This window comes from Lepidochelys kempii, chromosome 16 (genome assembly GCF_965140265.1).
Source record: "Lepidochelys kempii isolate rLepKem1 chromosome 16, rLepKem1.hap2, whole genome shotgun sequence".
NCBI lineage: Eukaryota > Metazoa > Chordata > Testudines > Cheloniidae > Lepidochelys > Lepidochelys kempii.
This window is the reverse complement of record NC_133271.1, coordinates 20,071,878-20,092,459: the sequence shown is the minus strand read 5'-3', so window position 1 is coordinate 20,092,459 and position 20,582 is coordinate 20,071,878. Positions and strand designations below refer to the sequence as shown.

The 20,582-nt window shown below is 49.7% G+C and overlaps 1 protein-coding gene across 4 annotated transcripts; it reads left to right on the top strand.

Moving 5' to 3' along the window:
- The first annotated feature begins 335 nt into the window (after positions 1–335).
- Positions 336–18,698, top strand: GBGT1 (globoside alpha-1,3-N-acetylgalactosaminyltransferase 1 (FORS blood group)). 4 transcript variants are annotated; one of them, XM_073314546.1, is made up of 7 exons: positions 336–443; positions 6,776–6,848; positions 7,373–7,435; positions 9,896–9,946; positions 10,046–10,081; positions 13,227–13,361; positions 15,529–18,698. In XM_073314546.1, exons 2-7 carry the CDS (start codon positions 6,781–6,783, stop codon positions 16,211–16,213), a joined length of 1,038 nt encoding a protein of 345 aa, XP_073170647.1. In that variant the 5' UTR covers positions 336–443; positions 6,776–6,780; the 3' UTR covers positions 16,214–18,698. The 4 variants fall into 4 exon arrangements, with proteins under 4 accessions (XP_073170647.1, XP_073170648.1, XP_073170646.1 ...); XM_073314547.1 differs by having other exon boundaries at positions 347–377; XM_073314545.1 differs by lacking the exon at positions 336–443 and adding an exon at positions 3,548–3,704.
- The last annotated feature ends 1,884 nt before the right edge of the window (positions 18,699–20,582 follow it).

Here is a 20,582-nt window from a genome sequence, read left to right as displayed (position 1 = left end):
AATGCAACCTAGATGGAGCTACTATAAGGTGGGTGCATAATTGGTTGGAAAATTGTTCTAAGAGAGTAGTTATCAGTGGTTCACAGTTGTGCTAAATGAAGGGGTTGGGGGGTAGCTCTCTTTTATGGACACCCAGCCAGCCAGTTAGCTATAAAGTCCCTCTTGATGTCTGTTCTCTGCTTGCTTTACCTGTAAAGGCTTTAAAAAAAAAAAAGTCCCTCAGGTAAAGGAAAGGGAATGGGCACCTGACCAAAAGAGCCAATGGGAAGGCTAGAACTTTTTAAAAAGAGGAAAAAAGCTTTCCCTTTGTCTCTTTGTTGTTCTCTCTTGGCTGAAGAGACAGGAGCAGCAGGAATGCTGTGTAAAGTTTGGACCAGGTATGAAAAATCATCTTCCATACCTAGAAGGATTCACTGGGACAGGCAATGTTTAGATAAATTCAGGTTTGTTTCTTTATTTTGCCTTGTAGACTTCCTCTGTGCTAAGCTCAGGTATTTTTGTTTTCTTTTGTAACATTAAGCTGAACCCCAGGGAGCCATTCCTGGTGTTTAACCCCTTTTCAGTCGCTCTATAAGATCTAGCAATAGCTTGATTTGCCAGATGTGTTTCCTTTCTTCTTCTTTTTTTTTTAAATTTACCTTTTTTAAGAACATGATTGATTTTGTGTCTTAAAAGGTGTGTGCATATGTTTTTCAATTAGCTGGTGGCAACAGCTGGGTTTCCCTTTTGTTTGTTTTCTTTCTCGGCTTCCCCAAGGGAGGGGGGGGGAAAGCCGAGGGGCCTCAGGAAAAACTTCCCAAGTGAGTTTTTCCAGGATTTGCAAGAGGCAGTTTTTCACTTGGGTGGTGGCAGCATTTATGAAGCCAAGTTCAGAGAAAAGCTGGAACTTTGGGAGTTTAATACAAGCCTGGAATTTAATACAAGTATTAATTTTTAGAATACTTGCAGGCCCCCACCTTCTGTACTCGAAGTGCCAGAGTGGGGAATCAGCCTTGACAACGGTCATGCTGGAAGGACATAATGAGTGGGGTCCCACAGGGATGGGTTCTGGGTCCGGTTCTGTTCAATATCTTCATCAATGATTTAGATAATAGCATAGAGAGCACACTTATAAAGTTTGCGGATGATACCAAGCTGGGAGGGGTTGCAAGTGCCTTGAAGGATAGGATTAAAATTCAGATTGATCTGGAGAAATGGTCTGAAGTAAATAGGAAGAAATTCAATAAGGACAAATGCAAACTACTCCACTTAGGAGGCAACAATCAATTGCACACATACAAAATGGGAAATGACTGCCTAGGAAGGAGTACTGCAGAAAGGGATCTGGGGGTCATAGTGGATCAGAAGGTAAATATGAGTCAACAGTGTAACGCTGTTGCAAAAAAAACAAACATCATTCTGGGATGTATTAGCAGGAGTGTTGTAAATAAGACACAAGAAGTAATTCTTCTGCTCTACTCTGCGCTGATACGGCCTCAACTGGAGTATTGTGTCCAGTTCTGGGTGCCACATTTCCGAAAAGATGAGGACAAATTGGAGCAAGTCCAGAGAAGAGCAACAAAAATGATGAAAGGTCTAGAAAACATGGCCTATGAGGGAAGATTGAAAAAATTGGGTTTGTTTAGTCTGGAGAAGAGAAGACTCAGAGGGGTCTTGATATCAGTTTTCAAGTACATAAAAGGTTGTTACAAGGAGAAGGGAGAAGAATTGTTCTTCTTAACTGCTGAGGATAGGACAAGAAGCAACGGGCTTAAATTGCAGAAAGGGAGGTTTAGGCTGGACATTAGGCAAAACTTCCGAACTGTCAGGGTGGTTAAGCAATGGAATAAATTGCCTAGGGAGGTTGTGGCATCTCCATCATTGAGGATTTTTAAGAGCAGGTTGGACAAACACCTTTCGGGGTGATCTAGATAATACTTAGTCCTACCTTGAGTGCAGGGGACTAGACTAGATGACCTCTTGAGGTCCCTTCCAGGTCTATGATTCTATGGTTCAGTGCCTTTTGGTTGTACTATCTAAGAGCCTGACTGGGCCCCTCCTGCCCACATTCACTGTGTAGTACCTTACTGCAGGAATATTTCCTTGCAATATTACCAACCCTGAAGGTTCAAAAATAATGACTTAGGACCCCCCCCACCCAAAATCATGAGATTGGCTCAAAAATAACACTTTTTGAGGCTTTTGATTTGCCTTCTGGTATTGGAGCTGTTAGGGGGGTCATGTTTGCAAGCTTTCTTTGCAATCAAGAGAGACAACTTACTTTTTTAAAAACATGCAAGCTGAGATTCCCACCTCATCACAGAGCTCCAGGAGCTGAGGCTTGCAGAAAAACACAAGACTCGTTATAAAATTGCATGAGTTGGCAACACTGCACTGGGCTCCTGGCAGTGCTGAGCATTATGCCCTGTAGTGTTTGCAGGATTGGGCCCTTGAAGGGTTAATGTCTAGCTATTCCACCTGGAAGCAGGCGGGGCACACCCTGACTGTTTCCTAGGAGCAATGCACACATTGCTCTATCCAAGGACAAGGGCTAGATATGAACCCTGAGAACTTGATTGTTTGGACAGCAACTGTGGGAGGTTTCTTTAGCCTGGGCTCAAGGCCTGAGAACCAGGATTGTAGTAGATAGAGGATGGTAACTAAGCATATGAATCAACGTCATACATTCCTTTGTGTAGCAGCGTGTAATGCTTAGGGGGAGAAATATAATAAAAGGAGAAGGTGGAAGGCAGGGGGGGCAGAACAGCCCATCTCTGCTGACCAGCCTGTTTGCTTGCATAAAGCTGTGTTCTGTCTCATCACTGAACCGCAACAGGGCCCTGCTGTTATCATTATGGGCTTGCCTGAGCAAGGGCCAGCCTGCAAGCTGCACTGCCCCAGAAATAGCTTCAGAGACACCCCTATTAGGCACAAATCTCCTGATGCTCGCCTCTTGCGCTGGGTCTGGGAGGTAAACCGTCTGCTACAACTTCTCCAGCCCCCAGCTGCAGTCAGCTCTGTGAATGGGCCTGGGGAGGTATTGTTCTGCCCCTGTATGCCCACCTGCCCATTTTTGGAGGGAGGCAGGGCACACAGTCCTTGCTTCCTCCCCCTCCCCTTGAGCTCCCTACCAGCAAACCTGGAGCTACAATCCAGGCAGGTCTTACCCAGCCATACTCCCCTGCCTGGCTGCATAAGAGCCAGCCAAAAACCTAGCGCTATAACCATTTAAAAAAACATGTATTCAAGCTTTGTACCCAGCACCTTTGCCTATGCTCTCTGACTGCCTGCTGCATGTCTCTGCCACCCTCCCTCTGCTCCCCTCGTACAATAGCTTAATGGAACAATAGTAAAAATCTTTACATTGGGTAGGCCCTGGATACATATAGTGCTTCATTCTCCAGGGCTGTCGGTCTGTTATCATTTCCCAGAACGACGTTAAAACACGGAACAGGAGGAAAATTGTTGCTCTGGAGATGAGACCTCTTATGCCAAGACTAATCCTGGGCTGAGTGTTTACCAGTGCGCAGTTGTTATTCCTCCACTAGACATTCTGGCTGGACTGCAGTCCCTGGAAACAATCACAGCTGCAATGCAGCGGCACTTCCTGCTCTCTTAGCGCTGTAATCAGGAGAGGCAGGTCTGAGCACAGGAGAACGGCAAGGAGGGAAGGGCTGCTAGAAAATCTGGCTGAGCTCCTACTTGGGGATCTGCAGAACACTCAGGTAAGAGTCCGGAATTGCCAAACGTGACTCTATTAGGATTTTAAATGTCAGGCTGCCCTGATCTTTCTTCATTTCTTGGCAAGCACTAACTCCTCCAGTCCAGATACTATGGGCACCATGGAAATGTGCGTGTGATAATAAAGAAACTTCATTTGCTTTCTGTTCTCCATTCTGTAGGAGTGAAATTAGAAATGGGGAAATACTAAGGAGTCCATGTAGTGCATTGCCCACCCTCCCCTGGGCCCACGCAGGATGGATCCCCGTGGTACATTCTCCAGTGCTGTGTGGGCAGGTGATATCCAAGCACTGTTTACAGCTAAAGGGCAGTCCCCAGCAGAGACCGCTCTAGGCACAGACTAGCTAGGCAGCTGTCTGGGGCAGCAGATTCATCAGCAAGTTGGGATGTTACCCACCAGGCACTAGCTGTCTGTGTGTACCCTGCTGATGCAAATCAACGGTTCATTAAAGCACTTTGAGCTGGTCCCTCCTGCCCTTCCCATGCCATCAGCTGCCTTCTCTAGTGTCCTGCTCCATCTACCCCCTGTGTCCTATTCCCCAACCCCATCTGCCCCAGGATCTGCTCTCTGCCCCATTTTCCTAGCCTCTCCCTATCCTGTTTGCCCCTCACTACATCCTGAACCCCACCCCATCTGTCCTCTGTGTCCTGGTCTCCCCCGAGTCCTGGTCCCCATCCCTATCCCATGTCCAGGCTCTAGTCCCCCAGTATTATCCCTCCATTGTTCCCCCATGGCTTGCATCCCCAACTTCTCCCAGCTACATGATGGGGACTCTCCACCCTGTAACGTGGTGCAGCTCCACTTGCACCAATGTTGCCAGATGTCCAGTTTTTGACCAGAACGCCCGGTCGAAAAGGGACCCCAGTGGGTCCGGTTGGCACCACCGACTGGGCCGTTAAAAGTCTGGTCAGCGACACAGCGGGGCTAAGGCAGGTTCCCTGCCTGTCCTAGATCCATGCAGCTCCCGGAAGTGGCCACCAGGTCCCAGCAGCCCATAGGCACATGGGTGGCCAGGGAGGCTCCATACGCTGCCCAGTCCTGAGTGTCGGCTCCGCAGCTCCCATTGGCCAGGAACCGTAACCAATGGGAGCTGCAGGGACAGCGCCTTCAGGCACGAGAGCAGCACAAGGAGCCTCCCTGTCCGCCCATGCGCCTAGAGGCTGCAGAGACCTGGCAGCTGCTTCCTGGAAGCTGTGGTAAGCGCCGCCGGGACCCCTCACCCTGTCCCACACCCCTGCCCCAGCCAAGTGGAAGTGAGTGAGGGTGGGGGAGAGCGAGCGACAGAGGGGGGGGGGATGGAGCGAGTGATGGCAGGGCCTCAGTGAAGGGGCGGGGCAGGGGTGTTCGGTTTTGTGCCATTAGAAAGTTGGCAACCCTAACCTGCACTGTAGGGTGCCTTTTGGATTGACCCAGAGGGATGTCTTGGGATGGGGTTGCTAGATGCCACCTGGGGAGGGTACAGCAGATCGAGCCGAATGCTGCAAGTCCCAGCACATGCTGCTCTTGGGGGCAGATCTGTAATGCGGGCCTGGGTAGGGCTGCTGGCTCCTTTGGGGCCTCAGTGGCGGGGTACTTCCAGGGAAGCCTCTAAAGGAGGAGTTTGCTGCTATATTTGCCTCTCTGTCACCCTGAAAGAGAACTGACTAGGGGTGGGGACAGGGAGCGGCAGGGTTCCCATCTGTCTGCATGAGGCATCCTCTTTGAAATGTGGGTGCTGTTTTAAAGGAATCACTTTGGTCCCATCCACATTTCTACCAGATCCTGGGTGGGAGCGACAGTCACTTACCCACCCACCAGGCCAGGACTGTAGCCAGGTTTAGCACCTCAGTTCGATCCAGTTTGTGTGGACCAGACTTGAGGGGGCTCCGCCCCTTACATCGCTGCTGGGGTCTCTGTTCCCTGATCTCTGGGCCTCACACACAATCGTATAAACCTGGCACCCATGTTAAGGAACTGCCAATGCTCACTGGGTGCACACTGTCTAGTAGAGGGGGGCAGCACACGGAAGTCCTGTGTACAGGCCTGCCAATGAGGGAAAAGGGGCAATTGCTCAGGGGCCCCTGGTGATTTAAAATGTTGATTGTCTGGAGCAGCTGCTGGTTCTTTGCACCAGCAGGAGCTGGGAGCTGAGAGCAACACGCTGGGCTGCCAGGCAGGAGGGAATTGCCTTGTGTTGCCCCTTATCAGACCTTCCAGCTGTTTAAGGTGTGACTCAGGGTTGTGTCAGGGCTACAGAGACCACCCTGAAATAGAGATCCATTATTATCTAGTCTATATTATGGCTCGCATCTGTTCCATATTACAGGGTGTTACCTTGACTATGGCAGATCCCAATTTGCCTTCATCTCATATGCACATATGCTGGGATCTTTCTGTCTTGGGCAATTATTAGCCCATGGAGGCTGGTATCTATATTCTACAGTGATGACTACATTAACTGTACCTACCCTCTGATATCACTGAGTCCAGCAGCTTACTAAACCTCAAAAAGAGATTATAGCTTTATCTGAACAAGTGGCTTCACGCAGGTTAGGATAAAATTAGGAGGGCTATCAACCTCCAGGCTTCGGGACATAACCAAATGAGCCACTGTGATCAGGAAAAACTACAAGGAGTCCTTGTGGCACCTTAGAGCAGCTTATATGTAAATATACAGCACATGAAAAGATGGGAGTTGCTTTATCAAGTGGGGGGTCAGTGCTAATGAGGCCAATTCAATTAGGGTGGATGTGGCCACAATAGTCTATTACAGTATAACTAGCCAGGGCATTGTGGCCATAGTGAGGTTTCTCTGATGCAGCTTGGGAAGACAGCTGTAGAGACTAGCTGGGCTCTCAGACTGTTGCAATCCAACCCCTGCTGGATTCCCGCATGCGCAAGAGGAGGAATTAAAACTGTGAGATAAAATGAGCCACATAGCATTTCATGCTTCCCTGTGTGTCCCTTGCTGTGGGATCTTTATACCCAGTTCGAAGACTAGTGCCTCATCTTTTGTCCATGGCCGATTGAGAACTGCTGCGAATGGAAATTTGTCTTTTTTTTGCTTCACTTTAGGAGAAATGACTTGCTGGAAAGTGGTGAAATCTGTTCTCATACTCTGCCTGATCCTCATTCCCATATTTATCTGGTGAGTATCTACTGCTGGCCTTACTTACCCACTGACTCATACTCGAGGAATGCTCACAGGCAAACACTGCTAGTGATGCATCACAAACCACTTGGAAGGAGACTTTATTGTTACTATTTATACTTTGCATGTATTTCTGGCCCTATACTAATGGCTGTTCTGCACCATTCCAGGGGTGGCTGTCTGTCACCAGTGGTGAAGGGAGCCCTATATATTTACATGGTTTGCAGTCTGTAAAACACTTTGATGTAAATAATAATAATACGACTCCTTTACTTTAAAGTTGGAGCCTATTGGACATCAGCCGTTCATGGTGCCCTTTCGCATATGACCAGCAGTAAATTAGTCCAAAAATGTTCACAGAGGTTGTATATCACTGTATTCTGCATCCGCTGGTGAATTGGCTAGATAAGCTAGCAGGCCGTCTCAGGCTCTGTGTAGGATTCTGAGAAAACCTTTGAAAATCCTGACAAGTGCTGGAAAATGTCTTCCTACCTTTTAATGCTTTCTCCTGTTACTTACAGGATGACTGTCTGGAATGGGCCAGTCCACTACCTTCCACACTACCTTCCTTGCCCAGAAATCTTGTAAGTATCCAGTTTGAGACCGAGCTGAAATGATGACTTGCCTAAAGTCACACAGTGTGTCTTGGCTGAGGTGGGACTAGAACTGAGATCGCCTAGTTCCTGGTCCTTTTCCGTGGTGACTGGATGATTATTATTATTTGTTATCTACATCGCTGCAGTGCTTAGAAGTCCTAATCTTGGAGCCAGGCCCCTTTGTGCTAGGCGCTATACAAACACAGAACAAAAAGATGGCCCCTGTCCTAAAGAGCTTAGGCCCAGATCCTCACAAGTATTAGGACCACTTACTTCCATTGATTTCAATGCAAGTTAGGGGCCTCAATACCTTTGTGAATCTGGGCCTAACACCTAAGTAACCATAGGATCTTAGTCAGTGGTGTTAGACAATATCATTCCCCACTCCATGTCACGGTCTATTGTTCTTGTTAAAGATTCCATTACTTAGAAATGGGAAACACAACATTCTGTAGGGAGAATAAGAATCTAGACGTTTCGGGTTGCTTCTCAATATACTCAGCTTGAAACATTCACTGTCCATTAAGATGCATATGCCTCTGAAAGCCATTTTATCCTGGAATCTGTTCCAGCTGATGGAATAGCTCCCTTCCCTCTTCTTTCTTTAACAGGTCATATGTTCATAGTTTAATAAAAGCACAGAGAGCTGCATGCAATCACTCTGTGGCTCCCTCACCTGGAGTTCCTCATCTCCCTCTTTCCCTCTAGTATTTTTGTTACACTCCATAACCATAGGTTTCAGAGTAGCAGCCATGTTAGTCTCTATCCGCAAAAAGAAAAGGAGTACTTGTGGCACCTTAGAGACTCACAAATTTATAAGCTTTCGTGAGCTACAGCTCACTTCATCGGATGCATTCAGTTTTTCCACTGAATGCATCCGATGAAGTGAGCTGTAGCTCACGAAAACTTATAAATTTGTTAGTCTCTAAGGTGCCACACCTACTCCATAACCATGTTATTTGGCTCTGCAAAGCAATTTGGGATACAGAAATCAAGCCGTTCTGAATGGCTACCAACAGCACCACCCTGCTGTGTGAGCTCAGCAACTGCCCAAGTTATCTTTAAACAAATCCAGTGCAGCAGGCGGTGGAAGGAAATCTGACCGAGGGCATCTCGGCTAAGCCTTCAGGTAATGAACTCCAAGTAGGCTGTGAATGTGTGGCTTAGCGATGCTGGAAATCCCGCCAGGCTGCTTTTCTCAATAGGCTTGATACTGGCTGCAGCAATGCAAAGTGCTGACCACGCTGCACTGAAAGCTGTGCTCGCCCAGGGATGATGCGGTTAAGAAGTGATGTGTCAGTTCTCAGAAATATAGGGCCAGGTTCTGCGCTGCCTCTCCGGAGCGGTTTAGCGCCTGTGTGGGAGAAGTCAGGGTAAAGGTGGCTGTCAGCTGCCCTCCTGCGCCCGTGTTCTGGGCAGCTGCAGCGACACAAGATCAAAGCTAAATTCTAACCTGTAACGGAGGGAAGACAAAACAGACGTGCCTGCTCCCTATGACAGAGCCTGCAGTGGGGTAGGGGTAGCGGAGGGCTGTCTACATCGGCCCTCTGCGGCTCCTGTGGCCAGTGGAAATCTCCTGCAGCTCCTCGACAGTCCACTGATCGGAATCTAGAGTTTTCTGTTTTGTCTTCCCTCCGTTACAGGTTAGAATTTAGCTTTGATTTTGTGTCGCTGCCCAGTGCTGCTGGGATCTGTAAACAAAGCTGGTGCCCCTTGAGTTCTCACCAGCAACGAAGAACTGGAACTTTGGTGTCAAACAGTGTTATTGGTCAGAGGAGAAGCCAGTATTCGCTCCCCTGTCATTGTTCTGGCGTTGCGGGGCTAAGAGGAGGACAAATGTCCTTTGGTCAGCAGGTGGGAATGGAAGCCTTAGCCCTGCTGAGTAGCACTCCTGCTTGCATTCCAAGGGGCTTCAGGGGGACACTTGTATACGTGTGACTGCACGTGAATCAGGCTCAGATTCCCTGGCCCAACTCTCCTCCCTCTACATCGCAAACCCCATCTCTCCCCAGCTAAAAATTCCTCCAGTAGTGGGGGGGGGGCGGTGCCCCAGTGGGTACAGAGCCAACAAAGTGCAGTGCATGCTGACAATCCCTTGCTAGCGTGTATTCCATTGGCTTATTGCCCTGAGGCTCTAGCCTTCTCCTGATTCCCCCAGAGAATCTGGGAGGTGTAAAGGACTCCCCGAAAGCCCCCAGTCTCTCCCACCCCATGGGGTTGTGTGGCGAGGTGCCATTTTAAAGGACTGGTTTCTCTAACGGCTCTTAAAGCTTTACCTAGGGAGGCAATGCATGCAGCCCCTGCCAGGCAATGCAGCTTGTGCGGTAGGAGCAACCAGTGCCTGTGCTTTGAGGAGTATTTGGTGCAAGGACCAATCCTGAAACTGACCTGCCCCCTTGTGTCAAGGAGAATGTACAGACCTTTCCCTCTTTCCTTCTTCTTATGCAGCTCCATGAAACTACAATATGCAGAAGAGAAGCCTGTCCAGCTTTTCCCCCAGTAAGCACCAATCTTTGTAATGTCTCCCCTTTTAAATGCTTTTCCTCTCCTCCAGGCCTAGTCCTCCATTATTCAGTGGATGTTTGTTCTCCTTTGCAGGCTATTTTATCCTCAGCCCAGATTACTGGATCAGAAGTAAGTCTCCTCCCAGGACAGTCTGATTCTGCGACACCCCCTCCCCACCCCCAACAACTGATGCGAATAGCACCACTGACTTCAATTCGGGGCGCCCGGGGTCTGTCAGGATTGGACCCTTTAAGATGACGGGTCAGATTGCAAAACGCGTAATCACACTGAACAGCACCTTACTCTATGAGTAGGCCAATTGAAGTCAATGAGACTGCTTGTGGAGAAAGATACTACTCAACAGGAGTAACGGTAACAGAATACAGCCTCATGAAGACTAATGGGTAGCTGTGTCTCATCCCCAGGCTGATGTATTATCTTCCAAATATTTTGGTGTTTGGTGTCTTCGGCCTCATTCTCTTTTAATCCTCCCCCATTAGCCAATGAGGAATGCCTAATTAGGTGAGCAGATGCTATGGTGATGGCCAACGGTATAAAACCCCAAGAGAGGCAGTTTCAGTTCCCTTTGGGTGCATCATTAGGATTTGGAAGGATCCTTGCAATGCTTTTCCATAGTGATGACTTACCAGAGAGAAAAGTGCAGTCACTAATCTTCCCCTGGCTTCAGCAGGGAGCTGAGCATGCTCAGCACCTTTGCAGGAGTGGGCCCAACAGGAGCAGTGTGTCTGACGCCTCTAACAAGTTCCCTTCATTAGCCACCATTTTAACACCTAACGTGTGTCTATCCATCCATGTTTGCATCTCGTTTCTGTTTTGCTAGGACACATGGGGCCTAATTCTCCTCTCACTCACGCTGGTGTAAATTGAAAATAACTGCAGTGAAGTCAATGGAGTTATATTGGTGTAGGGTGACCAGATGTCCTGATTTTATAGGTACAGTCCCGATTTTGGGGCCTTTTTCTTATATAGGCTCCTATTACCCTGCACTCCCTATCCCGATTTTTCACACTTGCTGTCTGGTCACCCTATATTGGTGTAAGTGAGAGGAGAATCAGGCCCATTGTGTGGTATTTTATAGCAGCTTTTTGTGTGAAATGTTTCCGGGGAGAGCTAATTAGTGGTTGCATATGCTTCGCTGAGTGTATAAATACCATGGAGGATGAGTCACCCAGAGAGATCCAGTGAAGCCCTTTGTAAGGAGAGGAAATTGGATACAAGGGATAAACTTACTCCCAGGGTGTCCAAAAATAAGACCTCAGATAACTGATCTGGAAAGAGAAGATCTTGGTTAAATTAATGTGTTTTCTACATACAAAACCAAATTCTAGTCTTTCTCCCCCATCAGTTCCTGAATTTATTTTTGTCTCAATATATCAGACTTCCCTAATGTACAAGGAAGTCACACTCAAGGCTCACCAAACATTGTGTCCAATCTGACTGAATCTGCTGCAGCTGAGCTACGATGCAATACAATGTTGGGCCACCAAGCTATTCCCCTGGTTCCTTGAACCTAGCTTACATGCCCTCTGTGGCCTTAGGGGATCTGGGTTGGAAGGTGGGGTCGGGAAGACAGCTGCATATTGGCATAGTCCCAAAACGTGGCCAAACAAGGCTTCTGCTAAGTCTCAGCAACAAATCTCAGGGTCAGGCAAGCATCATAAAACATACCTCATAAAACACTCCAGAGCCCTTGCAAACAGCCCTTCGTATAGGAAGAAGGATAAAATGTGAGTGAACTACTGTGGTCAGGTTTCAGAGTAGCAGCCGTGTTCGTCTGTATTCGCAAAAAGAAAAGGAGGACTTGTGGCACCTTAGAGACTAACCAATTTATTTGAGCATAAGCTCACTTCATCGGATGCATTCAGTGGACTGTGGTCAGGAATAACAGGCCTCTGTTACGTGTGCATGAGATGCTTACACTGTGCAGGTGAAAGAGGGTATGGATTTCCCTTAGCTTTGTTACATGTCCGAATGCTGGACCAGATATTAAAAACATTAGCTATGATCCAACATATGAAAACTACATTTCCAGGCTGGGATAATGCAGTGCCATACCACAGATTGCCCCGTTGCCATGGTTATGAAAAGACAGTTTTGTTTAATTTTAATAATTTTGCATATATTTTAAATCCATATGCAGCTACCCGTATAGGCCTGCAACAGATATAAGGAGGGTATGCGTGGCCTCCCCCTATGTGGAGTTCAGTGGCCCTGTGCAGAGATCCCATGGGCTTAAGTAGGATGTAAGTGGAGCATGGACCTTTTGCTAGCCCCTCTGCACAGGACTGGATTTCACCCTAGGAGCAGAAATTCAGAGCCTGCTTTATCTTGCTCTGAGGCCTCCTGCAATGAGGTGATGGAAGTAGCTGGAGAGAATCATATAGTTATGAATAAGGCTGCGTGTCTGTCACAGAAGTCACGGATTCTGTGACTTTCTGTGACTTTTGCGGCTGGCTCAGGGGCTGCCCGAATACTCAGGCACCCCTGGGCCAGCAGCAGCTGTAGATTAGGGGTGGGGGTGCAGGGCGGTGGTTACTGGGGGGGCGGGGGAAGGCTCCTTGGAAGCGGCCGGCATGACTCCACAACTCCTGACCTAGGCAGAGGAGCCAGGGGGCTCTGCACGCTGTCCCTGCTTGCAGGCACTGCTCCCGCAGCTTCCATTGGCTGTGGTTCCCAGGTAATGGGAGCTGCAGAACCGGAGCTCGGCGGGGGCAGTGCATGGAGCCCCCCTGGACTTCCCTCTCCCTAGGAGCTGCAGGGACACACGGAGCTGGGTAGGGAGCCTATCAGCCCCACCAAGCCCCTCCCTGCCCAGCACCAGCTGGGGTCCCGGGTCACACGCTGTCCCCGTACCACCCAGCACCAGCAGAGGTCCCAGGCCACTCCCCACAGCACCCATGGTCCCCTCCCCACAGACCGCCCCCCGAGCACTGAGGGCCCCAGCCCAAGTTTTAGTTATGGGTAAACAGTACAAATCATGGACAGGTCATGGGCCATGAATTTTTGTTTACTGTCCGTGACTTTTACTAAAAACACCCGTGACTAAATCGAAGCCTTAGTTATGAAGCCTCCAGGCTGCCGTGAGGGAAAATTTCCAATGGGGGAGCCTGGCATGTTTCATGTACAATGGAACTTGAAGGGTTAACTATTGACTTCACACATGCATTATCCAGCATCTCTTTCACAGCCGTACTGGGCTCAGACCAAAGGGGACTGTTTCGTTTTGTTTACTGCCCTTCTCGTCTTCCTTCAGGCGCCAGGACGTGCTGACTCTCACGCCTTGGCTGGCCCCCATTGTTTGGGAAGGAATTTTCAACTCCGAACTCTTGGACAGTGCCTACAAGCCACTGAACCTCACCATAGGGGTGACAGCCTTTGCCGTTGGCAAGTAAGTGAGTCGCACAACGGCTCTGGTTCGTGAGGCAAAAGGTTTGCGTCCTCCCAAAGCTCCCCAGCCAGCATTGTCCCCAGTGTTGGTCCTCCCACAGAGGACTAGGTGGGGGGCAGTGAGAGCAAGAGGAGGGCAAAGGTGGAATTAAAGGAGTTGCTCAGAGAAGAGAGACCAGACTCGCACAGGCTAGAGAGCTGGGGTCAGGAACAACCTTTTACGTCTGCTCAAGTTTCCCCTCTGTAAGAGTAAGGGCCTTGTAACCTGTTGGTAGCAATGACACTGGTTAGAGCCTGGCCTGGTGGAATCAGCTAGAAATAGGCATCATCATCCCTTGCTCTTGTATTGCACTTGGCATCAGTAGATCACCAACGACTTTATGCTTTACACCATTAGCCCCCTTTTACAGATGGGCAAACGGAGGCCTAGAGTGGGGAAATGACTTGCCCAAGGTCGCCCAGCAGGCTAGTGACAGAACCCAGGTTTCTGGAGACCTCGGCCAGTGTTCTAGCCACTAGACCATGCTGCCTCCCAATAGCTCAAGTAGGTTCTATTGCTGCCTATCAGCCCTGCTGTGCTGAGTAACACCGGTGCTAGTCCAGTGCCACACCTCCTCTGGCATCCAAGCCACCGGCTCCTGCTGGCCTAGTTACGTCAGGCCTGGTCTTTACTTAAAAGTTAGGTTGGCATGAATCACTCCTCCAAGCGCCGTAGCTATGCCAGCCTAACCCCTGGCTAGGTCTTCCATCACCTTAGCTACAGCTGCTCGGGGAGCTGGATGACCTGCACCGATGGAAACACCCCTTCCATCACTGTAGGAAGCATCTACACTTCAGCGCTACAGTGGCACAGTTACAGAGCTATCGTCATGCCACTGAAGTGCCCGAAGCGCAGCTGTGGCCTCAGTCAGGCAAGAGGTGTGAGCCCTGACTGACAGCACTGTGCTGGCAAAAGCCCCGATGAAGACGCAGCGCTATGGGCAAAGCCGACCTTATACTAGTAGAGCTTGTTTCACTCCGGGGGGGTTACGATACCGGTATTTGCCGGCATAGCTGCGTCCACACTGGAAGCGCTTTGCCAGTGTAGCATATGGGTATTCCTATACTTGGTAAAGCCTTCTAGAGTAGACAAGGCCTGGCAGGAAGGCTGGTTTTATTACATAGATAAGTATCCACCAGTGAGTAGGCCAAGACCACCAAACTCCGTTCGCTGGTATAATCGAACTCGGACGTGATCATCTCCAGAGGCTGGCATGCAATAACCTACCTTGCCAGCCATCAACCCGCAATTTTAGAGAATCCCAGGAACAGGAGACGCAATGTCCGTCAGACTTTAAATTAAACGTGTGGTTTTGATGCTGAGTGTAAGTCAAATGACTCCCCAGGGACTTGCCCCATCTGCCAAACTGGAACCACATGGGTGATCATTAGACAGTCTGAGAAGAGACCCCTTCTGTGATGGAAAGACCTGCTGCGTGCGCTAAGCCAGGAGCGTGAGTCACCGCTGCCCCGTGTGATCATTTACACCCACACGGATCAGACTGATGATGTGTACAGCGCAATGGAGGTGCGATTGCTGCACGTGTAGACCCAGCTGAGCTAGCTCGGGTGCTAATAGCCGTGAAGCGGTGGAACCCAGGCTGCAGCGTAGGCCAGCCGCCTGCGTACACGCCCGCCAAGGAGCCTGGCTTCTTGGCTGGCTAGTGCATGCTGCAGCCCAGGCTGCCACAGCTTCGCTGCTGTTGGGACCTGAGCTAGCTAGATCAAAGCTTGCTCGGGTACGTCTACACATGCTGCAGTCACACCTCTGACTGTCATGTGGACGTATCCTAAAGGGCCACATGAGCTGTAAGGCCACAGAGAAGCACAGTCAGCAATTTTGAAAGTCCATCCCAGGTTCTCTGTGAGACTAGCGAGAGCTGGGACATGTGGGATTTCTAGTTCATTTCAGGTAGTTGACCAGCCAAGGCATGTTCTTTAGTGTCTCTCTGCCCTCATCTAATGTAGCGCTATTCCAACCCATTGCACCTGTAATGTGCCCATCGTTAGAGCAGTATCTAGGCAAAACTCTTCCTACCACATCCTAGTGTACTATAGACCCCCAGTAACCTGGGCCACGGCCCCTCTCCTCCATGGTGCTATGCATCAATGCCTTTGTGTCTGCACAGGTACACCACATTTGTGGGCCGCTTCGTGGCTTCTGCGGAGAAGCTCTTCATGAAAGGCTATCGAGTGAAGTACTACATCTTTACCAACGACCCCCAGGTGATCCCCAGAGTCCAGCTGCAGCCCGGCCGGAGCCTCAGCATTGTCCCCATCAAAAAATACTCTCACTGGCAGGAGATTTCCATGCGCAGGATGGAGGCAATAAACAGGCACATCGCAGAGGTGAGCCACCAGGAGGTGAACTACCTCTTCTGCCTGGACATCGACATGGTGTTTCACAACCCATGGGGGGCGGAGACTTTGGGTGAGATGGTAGCAGCCATACACCCTGGGTACTACAATGTCCCTCGCAGCCAGTTCCCTTATGAGAGGAGGAGCTCTTCCGCTGCCTTCATCCCTGACAGCCAGGGGGACTTCTACTATGCAGGGGCCGTCTTCGGCGGGCTGGTCAAGCAGGTGTACGAGTTTACCAGGGCCTGCCACATGACCATCCTGACGGACAAAGCCAACGGGATCATGGCGACCTGGCAGGAGGAGAGCCACCTCAATAGGCACTTCTTTTCCCACAAGCCCTCAAAGCTCCTCTCCCCGGAGTACGTGTGGGATGACACCAAGCCCAAGCCGCCTGAGGTGCGCCTGATACGCTTTTCCACGGTGGATAAGGACTACAAGGAGATACGGGACTGATGTGTCAGGCCCTCTTGGAGGTATCTAGCCCTCTCTTTTTTGCCATGCAATCAGGCCCTTGATCTGCTGCCAGTGCAGGATGTGTCCCAGTCAGTGTTTTGGCTCCCCTCTGTGGATGGATTGTGGAGCTGGCACTGGGAAGGGCAGGTGGTTCTTTCAGCTCAGGGATGGTGTAAGGTACTTGTTGAGAATGGTGTGATGATGCCTTAGTGATGGTGACTCCTTGAGCTACTTGATTCCTCTTCCCTGTAAAACTGGGAGGCTGCCAGGGCCTGGATGGTGGCCTTTTGCCAAGCAATACCAAAGCTTAGAATCCCCTGTGTGCTGGTTTAAAAGAAAAAAACCCAAATTGTAGTTTGGTCTGAGCCTGGGCAATAAAATGACAATCAGTCCTGTCAAACCTCAGCCCTGAATGGAAAGGTGCTGTTAACTTTCATGATGATTTTCACGCTCCAGAAGCAAGGCTCAACTCGTAATTAGCCTGGGGAACTCATTGCCACAAGTCATTGCTGAGACCAAGAATTTAGCAGGATTCAAAAAAAGATTGCACATTAATCTGGATAAGGAGAATATTCACAATTGTGGTAAAAAAATTAAAAGAATAAACAAGGAAGAAATATAAACCCTCATAGTGCAGGGCATAAACCAACCTCCAATGATTGGGGTCCTGAGGAAGCTTTTCCTGGAAGAAGGTTTTTCTCTAGCTGCCTCCCACAGGGTTTATTGCACCTTCCTCTGAAGCAGCTCGTTCCAGCCACTGTCAGAGACAGGATACTCAACTAGACAGAAAAATGATCTTACCCTGTCTGGCATTTTCTATGTTCCTCATATCCTGCCCAGTTTTGCAGACCCAAGAGATCTGAACAGATCAGATACAAATCAGGCCAGCATCTGAATGTCTGCATGCATATCTCAACCAAAGCCAACCTCTGAACCTTTTCAATGGTTCATATCTCTCTGTGGATCATTCAGTCTTCTCTGATAAAGAAAATTTGGCATTGAGGTGTCCAGGCGCATCCCACTATTCAGTCCATTCCAGCGTTCCTAAGCTCTGTGAAATAAATTGGCTAGAAGCTGCTGGGTTGCTGGGAGTAACAGTAACACCTAATGTGTTTTGTAGCAAATGGGTTAATTTCACTTTGTCCTATTAATGAAATACTGCAGTGAAATGGCAAGTTCTACTCTGGGGCTCCCTGCTCCAGCTGAATAACCTTGACGTGACAGTCAGAGGAGGGGGAGTGGAGGTGCGAGGTGGGCCGAGGTTACTATTTGTTTGGCATGAGAACAAGGAGAAGCTGATCTGGGTACTGGGAGCCTCAGAACCCGACTCTTCCTCTGGAACCAGAAGAGAAATACAAATGCAGGAAAACAACAATCACCTGCAATGGTGGCTGCCTAACTAAGGCCCAAATGCCACCCACCCTGCTGAAGCACCTGTGCCATAAGCATCTTTCAAATAGCTCCCGAGGCACACGACCGAAGAATAACGCACGTCTTTGCCACGCTCGTTTAATGAGAGCTGGTAGAGAGATCTTGGGGAAGAGCAGAGACTGCCTGAGCACAGCTCTGCTCCTGCACTGGAAAGCAAGGAGGGGAGGGGGCAGAGGTGAGAGGGCTAAGCGGTCTGTTTCCAAGGAAACCGTTCAAAAAAGACTCATTTGGCAGTAGAGGGAGGGAACATGGGGAAGAGGCAGCTGGCTGCTCTTGCCTCAGATAATTGCTAAATGGCAGTGAATCAAGCGGTCCATTTCCAAAGGTGAGTGGCTAATGCGGCTATTCCAGGCTATTCCGATTATCACTCAGGTGTGTCACTGTGGGCATTTACCTGCTGCAATGCATGTTAGACAGGCCCTCAGCATTTCCATTGTTGTTATACATTTTATGGGCAACACCCCCTCAGCAATCATCACCAGCTGGACCCATTTTGCTCTCCTGTGATGCTTTCTTCATTAGGGCTTGGATGCTGATGTGTGCCTTAGAGATATATTTGGATCCCCTATTAAAGTGCCCACCTTGGAGAATTGTGCTCCTCATCCCTTCCTCGGGACCAGGAGGCCAAAGGAAAAGCCCCATCCTATTTCAAGCCTTACGCCCCTTCCCCCCAAGATCTCTAGCTCTTATTTGTTATTTGTATTGCAGTCGTGCTTGAAGATCCCAGCCAAGTTCCAGCTCCCATTGTGCTGGCTGCTGTACACATATGGATTAATAGGTTATCAGGCCAGAAGGTACTATTGGGCTCAACTAGTCTGATCTCCTGCATACAACAGGCCATTGAATTTCACCCAGTGAGGCCTATGTCAAGCCCATAACTTGGGGTTGAGCTAGAGAGTATCTCGTAGACAGGGATCCAGTTTTGGCTTGAAGACTTCGTGACGGAGAATCCACCACTGCCCTAGGTCAGGTGTTTCATGGGTGAATTGCCCTCACTGTTGAAAATGTGTCTTATTTCCCATTTGAATTTGTCCAGCTTCAGCCTCCAGCCATAGGATATCGATCTGCCTTTGTCTGTTACATTAAAATGCTCATTGCTATCAGAAATCTTCTCCCCACCAAGGTTTACAGACTGTGACCACGTCATCTCTCCATCCCCACCACACACAGCGAGAAGCAGTCCCTGCCTCAGGGCCATGCAGAGGGGATAGTACCTGCTTTCATGACAGCTGCTTATGGGGCCTCAGTTAAAGGTGTCTGTATCCAGCTGTTTGAGAGAAGTTGCAGCTTTGCTTCCCAGGCTGCTGCTAACCTGGTGCTTTCCAGCCAAATCAAAGGCCCGCAGTCACCCCAGTGATTGGCATAGCATAGGGTCTAAGCTGTACCATGTCATGGGCCGTGTTGTCCCTGGCTGGCCCACACGCTGCAGCTTCTCCCTAGGGCTGACCTCCTGTCATGCAGCCTGCTCTGCGAATAGCGCTTTGCGGGGCTGCAATTTGTAACTGCATCTGGGGAATCCCTGTGCATCCAGGCAGCAGGGCTGTGTGACAGGCGAGATGCACGCCCAGCCTGGGAGGAGGGGGTGGGGCCCTGGATTAGCTCATGCTGGCTGAGAGCAGACGGGAACCAGTCCTCTGCCATCACCTCTCCCTGCTTCACCCCTCTGGAGCCAAGAACACTCCCTTCCCCCAGCACTAGCAGGCAGCTTTGGCTCCTGTGGGAGGAGAGCTGGAGTCTGTCTATGGCAGCCAGCCACAGGGCACCATCCGCTGCCTCTGTCCGCTCCCAGGTGGCCTCCGTAATTAGACAACAGCCTGATTCTTCTTTTCCCTACAGCTCAGGGTGGCATTAACACCAGGGCAAAGTGGGTCTAGATTGCCATCATTCCAATTGGGTGGCACTCTGCCCTCCTGTAAATGATGGCCTGAGACCCAGGCCCCCGGAGAATTGGGCTGCCTGGGGTGGGAGGTCTGATGTAGGAGAAACACAAATAAGGAAACCACTTACCTTCAAAGGGGAGTGCGTGGGCTGAGGCCTGAAATGAGCCTGGAAGCATCACTCCATCACAGTGTCAATCTAGGGTATCATTGCATAGGGGAAACTGAGGCACCCAGCAGTGAAGTGACCTATCCCTTTATTTGGTGGCAGCACGCTAGACTGACTCTGCTTCCTGCTGTAACCACTGGACCATGCTGTCACCAGAGTTCTCATGCCAATGGAATTGAGTTGATTCTAAGTGTCCACATAGTACCATATTAGAGTATACATTAGAGGTAGAAATACAGGACCAGATCCTCAGTGGGTGCAAATTGCTGTCACTCCCTGGAAGTTAGTTCACACCGGGTGAGGCTCTGGCTCACTGCTTTCAAGATATTTCTGACTCAACCTCATCCTTGACCAAGGGCCCCCTGTTCCATCCATCCCCCTCCAGATGCATGGAACAGACTCATCATTCATTGTCTGTCTAACGCAAGACCCTTCTGACAAGCGTTTTCTTTCCCTCTCTTTGCTGATTTCTTGTGCGATGCATTAAACCACAAAAGGAAGTCTGCGGTAGGCTGCTGGGGACAGAAACCCCCAGTGTGGAAGAGAATCCCGAGAGAGGCCAGCTAGTGACCCACTTGATCCCGTCAATGGCGTGGAGTCTTTTCTGTGCCAGGCCATGCTGGCACCACTCTGTGGCTCCCGTTTTGGCTACTCTTGATCCTCCTCTAGATCCCATCTCAGGCCCTGGTGCTCTGGGTCATGTATCCGAAATGTCACTTGCAACCAGTTAGTTTAAAAAAAAATAGTAGCCTGCCTCCCCCTACCCCAATTAGGGGGCTGGTTGGTGGCTGGGAAGAAGGGAACTGAGGTGGTCTTTAAGGGAGCTATGACAGAGGCCTGTGGGTAGTGTATTAGTTGTAAGTTCCTCGTGCAAAGCCAGCACAAGGAGGCT

Coding starts and splice junctions, on each gene's coding strand:
- GBGT1 (XM_073314546.1), top strand. CDS start 6,781: ATGACTTGCTGGAAAGTGGTGAAATCTGTTCTCATACTCTGCCTGATC. Junction 9,947..10,045: donor CCTGTCCAGCTTTTCCCCCA/GTAAGCACCAAT, acceptor TCTCCTTTGCAG/GCTATTTTATCCTCAGCCCA. Junction 10,082..13,226: donor CCCAGATTACTGGATCAGAA/GTAAGTCTCCTC, acceptor GTCTTCCTTCAG/GCGCCAGGACGTGCTGACTC.